The 6,051-nt window shown below is 47.1% G+C and overlaps 1 protein-coding gene across 1 annotated transcript in view; it reads right to left on the reverse strand.

Annotated features, from left to right (window-relative positions):
• DDR2 (discoidin domain receptor tyrosine kinase 2) overlaps positions 1-6,051 on the reverse strand; it is an 80,519-nt gene that overhangs the window by 31,605 nt on the left and 42,863 nt on the right. Inside the window, exon 2 of the mRNA XM_019530719.1 lies at positions 1,055-1,178. Within this exon, the coding sequence (XP_019386264.1) occupies positions 1,055-1,139 (85 nt within the window). The 5' untranslated portion in view covers positions 1,140-1,178. The remainder of the gene's footprint in view (positions 1-1,054; positions 1,179-6,051) is intronic.

Consider the following 6,051-nt stretch of genomic DNA (forward strand, 5'->3'; position numbering starts at 1 on the left):
CTGATGAAGATGTTGAACAGTGCGGGCCTGAGGACCGAGCCCTGGGGGACCCCGCTGCCCACATTTCTCCAGGCTGAAAATGACCCATCCACCACCACTCTCTGGGTGCAGCCCTGCAGCCAGCTGGCAACCCAATTGACTGTGTGGGTGGATGATGATGGTGGATCACTCAAGATATGTCCCATTCATATCCACTTCCTCTAAAACTTCTATTCCTGCCACTGTGAGAGACAGGATGATGGACTAAATGGACCATTAGACTGATCCACTACAGCACTTCTTATGTTTTTACAGCACTGAACTGGGCGTCAGGAGACCTGGTTTCTATTCCTGGCTCTGCCCCTGGCTTGGTTGGGTGACCTTTGGCAAGTCCCTTCACCTCCATCTGTAAAAGGAGTTAATAATAATAACTTCCACTGTACAGCTTTTTAAGATCCAGTGATGGAAAAAGCAGGAGAATCATCACAGTGGAGCTAGAGATTAGGACTGAGGTGCATCCAGATGATGTCTCGTTGGCCATTGCTTTCAGCCCCTCCCTTTCAGATGCACGTTCTGAGCCTAGATAGCAAAGAGCTTTTGGCTATGCTCCCCCTTTGAAGATGGGTAGAAATGTTTGTTCCACTGAAGTGAACGAGAGCTTTGTCATTGCCTTCAATACGTAGCTGGATTCTACCAAGTGGATGTTTCGGGGTGGGGAGGGTTGGCACAGTTATAATATTTACAGGGAAAACAATCCAGTCCTAGAGGGCCAGGGACACAGTGCTGTGGGGAAATGGGGGAAAGCATCATCACTGTGGGAAAATAAAGGACACTGGAAAGCAGCCACTAGTAACCTGTCCAAACCCAGCTCCCCCTCCTAGACAGGTGCAGGCACCACATTTCCTATAGATACTTTCATCTTTCCTGTGTTCGGAAAGTCTTTGAGTTCCTGGAAACAGGGTAACCCATGGAGAAAGAAAATGAATGAGCCTTGGCAGGACCACAGTCAATTAAAATAACCTCAGGAGCAGCTGCTTTGCTGTTATTGCACATGCCTGACTTCCCTCACAGTTACCTGGGTTGACTTGAGCTTTTGCAGCACTTGGGATGTGGATCAGCAGGAGAAGCAGCAGCAGGGGTGGTCTGGGGAGAGCGATCATCTCTGCAGGTTATTCTGGCACCAAAAAAGTCTACAGCAGCTAAATGGGGAAATAACAAAGAGAGAGACAATAAATGAATGGGGCAGCAGCAGTGTGCTCACATCATTGCTGACCTATGTGCTCACAGATCAAAGTCCTCCCCATCAGCAGGTACAAATGCAAGAGGCAAAGCTCAGACAGTCCAGATTTCCCCCACAGCTCAGGATGTTCTAACCCAAAGCACAGATCATACCTGGAAGCTCGGAGCCTAAGGACCTGCCCTCTCCACTGCCCTGTCTGATGAGAGAACACGCTAAGAGAGTCTAGCTAGAGACTATTGATGACAGACCCCAGCCAACCCAGCTGCCAGCCTGGCTTCTTGCTCATATACCCTGCACCAGAGCTGTTCTCCACTCTTTCTTCAGTCTTTGACAGAGCCCTGGCTATGATTACTCATAAACAGCAGAAGGAAGAGGAACTAGCTGCAAGGACATGGATATTTTCCTATCCATCTACTGAGTTTCCAGGACCTGCTCCCAGCTTTGCTGCCAGTCTGGCTCCATGGGCATCCATCATTCATCTGATCAGTCTCTCTGCCTCTGTAAGTCACAAACCACCTTCCTATCTGGCAGGATAGCCCTTTGCAGCAGACAATGAATCCTGCCATGGATATATTTATTCCTAGAACAGTGGAGGCCAAATTTTTTGGCAACCTCCCAACATCCTCCCCAAATGTCACTGATCCTCTTTCCCGGCATGATCTGTAGTCTGCTTTTTGTACTCTGCACTGTGTTTGCTCCCCGATCTGTTCTTCTGCTTTCTGTTTCCTGCTCCTTCCTTGATCTGCCACATACCTCCCACTGAGGCTGCTTGTGCCACTTGTAGCACCTGGGCCTCAAGTTGGCCACCCTTGCTTTAGGAAATCTGGATTCATTCTATGAGGCATTTAGTTCCTGAAAAAAATCGCAGCCAAGATTAATAATGAAATAAGAAATTACAAATGGATCCAGGAACGGTGACCTCCAGAGCAGGCTGAGACCCAGACCTGGAAGACGTCCATGGTGCTGTACTGAAACAACCGGTAATTTGTATTTACAGCTAGGAGGGTATCTACTCCACCTAGTCCTTCTCCCGACACCAAGAGCTGAAGGAATCAGCTCTTGATAGCAGCAGCCATGTCTAGCAGCAGCAACGGAAGAGGACCCTTGTAAGGGCAGCTATGTGATGCATATGTTCCTTCTTGAGGCCACATCCAAGGAGGAAGAGAAGCCCAATCCGCCATGCTCAATAAGGAAGTGTAAAACCTTCGTCATTTCTCAGGGATTCTCCTCTCCAACAGCTGGCTTCTACTTTGTTCTACTTTGGCCCCTGCTGGATTTCATTAGCATCCAGCAAGCTTCTAGAACGAGAAATGATTCAAGAGAAACCAGAAGGATCTCCATACAAAAGGAGATGTATGTCAGGAGAGCAGAGTAGAAGATATGCTTAAGAAAGTAAGTCAGATTTCCCAGGTATGAATGGAAATAATTATTAGACCTAAAGATGCAGGGCCTACCCCATGGACTGACAACCTGCCAGTCAGTCTGTAGGTTAAACAGCTATATCACCTAACCCCAAGAGGGCAGCACCCACAAAGAGTGTCAAGACTGTATTACATAAACATTATATTATGCCAGAGGCACGGATTTCATAGGGTGATCTCTTTTATTGGACCTATTATGTAGTTGTAATAAAGTTAAGCAAGATTGCAAATGCTTTTCTTCATTGCCCCTTGTATAACTTCTGGACTGTCATGGCTACAACGTCATTCTTATACTACCATAACATTTTATTATAAATTATCCAGATATGCAATTCAGCCATCAGTAGATCAACCAGTCTGTCTTCAGCTTATATTTTAGCTTTAGATCTAAAGCTCACTCATAACCATGGTATGTTTAAGATCCTACCCTGTCAAAATGAAAGCTCTGCAAGTAAACTTAATGATCAGATGCCCAATAGAACATCATATGCAACAAACTAAACCAGCAAGGCTCTCCAAAACAAATGCTAACCACAGTTACACTGGCTATACCCAGGTATTAGAGCTTTAGCAGCCACTGCCAGGTTTAACAACTATACAAACCACACAAAGGGAAAAAAGACACCATTTTCATTGAGGTGTAGAACTATTTCCATCTACACCAGGGCATAACAGCTATGCCATCCACACTGAGATGTGGTACTAAGGCCACCTGAACCAATATGTAATATAGCTATACCATCTGCATTGAGGAGTAGTACTACACCACCTGTATCAATATGTAAGAGCTACACCATTGCCATCAGGTGTAGCCCTAACATGATTGGTGCCAAGGTATAAGCACCTGGTCATGCTACAAGCTCTGTTTGAAATCATCCACACAGGAGGAGCAGCAGAACCTAAGCGCAGGCCAGCAGGACACCTGCTCTGTTTCTTTGAGGACACTCCCAGCATTGGAGTTAGTGCCTGTAACCTGAGAGAAGCCTGAGGCCAAGCCACTCACTGTCAGCCATAACAATGGCAGAAAGGGCTCCAGGGCCCACTCCATGGAAGCATCTGAATAAGCCACCAGGGATCTGGCTTTACTACTGTCAGCTGCAAGATCTGAACACCAGTATGGTCAGGAGACAACAGTTATTATTCCATCCTTCATCCCTTTCTGGCACTAAGTCTTGACTGCATTGGATTTACACAACAGGAGCTGGCCAAGAACGTAATGCTGACCTTCATGGCTCAACCCAGGGCACATGTGTGAGGAGCACAAACATAGGTTGGCAGCAGGGGGCCTGACCATTCTGGCAGGAAACATTATTCCCATTCCTGAGCAGGAACCTCCCCAGTACACTGGCAGCCAAGGTCCAAGAGCAGAAAGTGAATTGAAGTTCTCACTCAACTTTCTGTCCAAGTCCAGCAGGAACTTAACCCAGGTGATAGAGGTGTGAGGCTTTTTTGATGAATGAGCTCTCTAAGGATTTATCTACCTCATCCCTAAGCTCCCACAATCATGACTGGATGTTAGACCCACAGTTCCCCTTTGAGATAGGGGAGTGTTTGCAGAGAGGCCAATCAGTCCAGTGTCCTAGGGCTGAGCTAGGGGTTGGACAGATGCTCATAGAGCTAAGCTTATAATAAGAAGCTGATGTACACAGCCCCCAGGACTGATGGGATTAGGAGCAGACTGGCCTTGGTGCTGGGTGTACCCAGTCTCTCATCGTACCCAAGAACTGGCTTCTTCCATGCCCTCACATTATGGTGCACAGCCTTGCAGTCACAAATGGCCTGGCAAAGGCATAAGGTTCTCACAATAAATCAAGGCATGAGCCCCCAGTACCAGGGAATGACCAGACAATACCAGAGCACAGTGTCCAGCCAGGTCTAGGTCCAATCTCTACAGCAGTGCTGACCAAACCTTCTAACTCAGCACTTCATGAAAAGGAAATGATGACGTGGTTTTACCTTCTGTTGCTTTGCCAGATGGAAGACACCCCATTCTACATAGCTGGCAAAAGAGAAAACCCAGGCAGAGAGCCTTATAGGCATGTGAATACCAAACTTCTGAGCATTGCAGTTTTAGATGATTCCTTAGTTCAGGGCTCAGCAGTCTCTATGGTCTGTGGGGCAGATCGGACCCAGCCCACAGACACGGAGCTTTGGTGGCAGGGGCTTCTCCTGTGCTGTGGCTGGGAAAAAGTGGCAGTGGTGGTGGCAGTGTCCTGTTCTTGTCACCCTCCTACCTCTGATCTCAGCTGGGTTGGTTCAGCCTGCAGCCTGAAAAAGTTGCTAACTGCTGCTTTTGTTAATTTACAGAAACCAATCTCTTGCCATCACCCTGAATATTTTGCAAGGAAGGAATTCCCCTACCCCCAGAGCTGCTTTTTAGAAGGAGTTTGGTTTCAGACCAGAATTTTCCTAAAAACTCTACTATTTCAATATTCAGCATTTTGTAAAATAGGGGATTATAAAGGAAATGTAACCCTGACTACGAATATAGTGCTCTGAATTAGTAGCCTTGCAGTGCTGGACAGGTTTATTTATTTGATTTATATGCTACCATTCCCAACAGAGGCTCAGGAAAGCTTACAACAGGAGAACAGAATAACTTCTAAAATGGGTCTAAACAATACCGTAGCCTAGCTTTGCTTGCTAAACACCTGCCCAAATAAGAAGGTCACTTCCAAAAGATGTCCAGGCTTGGGCTGTGGTTGGTCTCAGGAGAGAGGGAATTCCAGGCTGGAGGGGTGACTGCTGGGAACAACTTCTCACAAGTTTTATACCAAGCAGAGCTGGCACATTTATAGCCAGTCTTGGCCATTTTCAAGGGGCCTAGGCCAAGCAGCAGAAGTGTGGTGAAGCAGAAGGTACCCAAGCTGTGTCTGAGTGACTGTAAACTAAACCTCTGCAGATGTGACAGCTAGCTTAGTCAACCATGTAAGAGAAGCCATCAACATATCTAACTAAATCAGTAATGAGATACAATCCTTCAACTGCAAGGTGGAGGGCAAGAGAAGAAAGCTGTCCCTTGAGTATGTTATTGATGGAAGACTGGGTATAGTGGGGAGACTGCAGGGGGGCAGTCAGGAAGGCCAAGGCGAAGATAGGACTGGGACTAGCTACCCAAATCAAGGACAACAAGAAGTCCTTTTTTAAATACACAGGGGGCAAAAAGAAGGTACTGGGTAACATGAGGCCCCTGCAAGACACGCTGGGAAATTTGGTCGTCACATCAGATGACAAAGCTAACCTATTTAATGACTTCTTTGCCTCCATGTTCCTGAGCAGAGACCAGATCAGCCCCCACCCCCCCACACAGGCCCCCCTCAGGCCCCAGGGGAGGTGCACCTAGGCCAAGCATCAGTGAGGATCTAGTCAGGGAACTTCTGGAGGGACTGGATGTATTTAAATCAGCTGGTC

Source organism: Crocodylus porosus, unplaced genomic scaffold (assembly GCF_001723895.1).
Source record: "Crocodylus porosus isolate Cpor-Errol unplaced genomic scaffold, CroPor_comp1, whole genome shotgun sequence".
Lineage (NCBI taxonomy): Eukaryota > Metazoa > Chordata > Crocodylia > Crocodylidae > Crocodylus > Crocodylus porosus.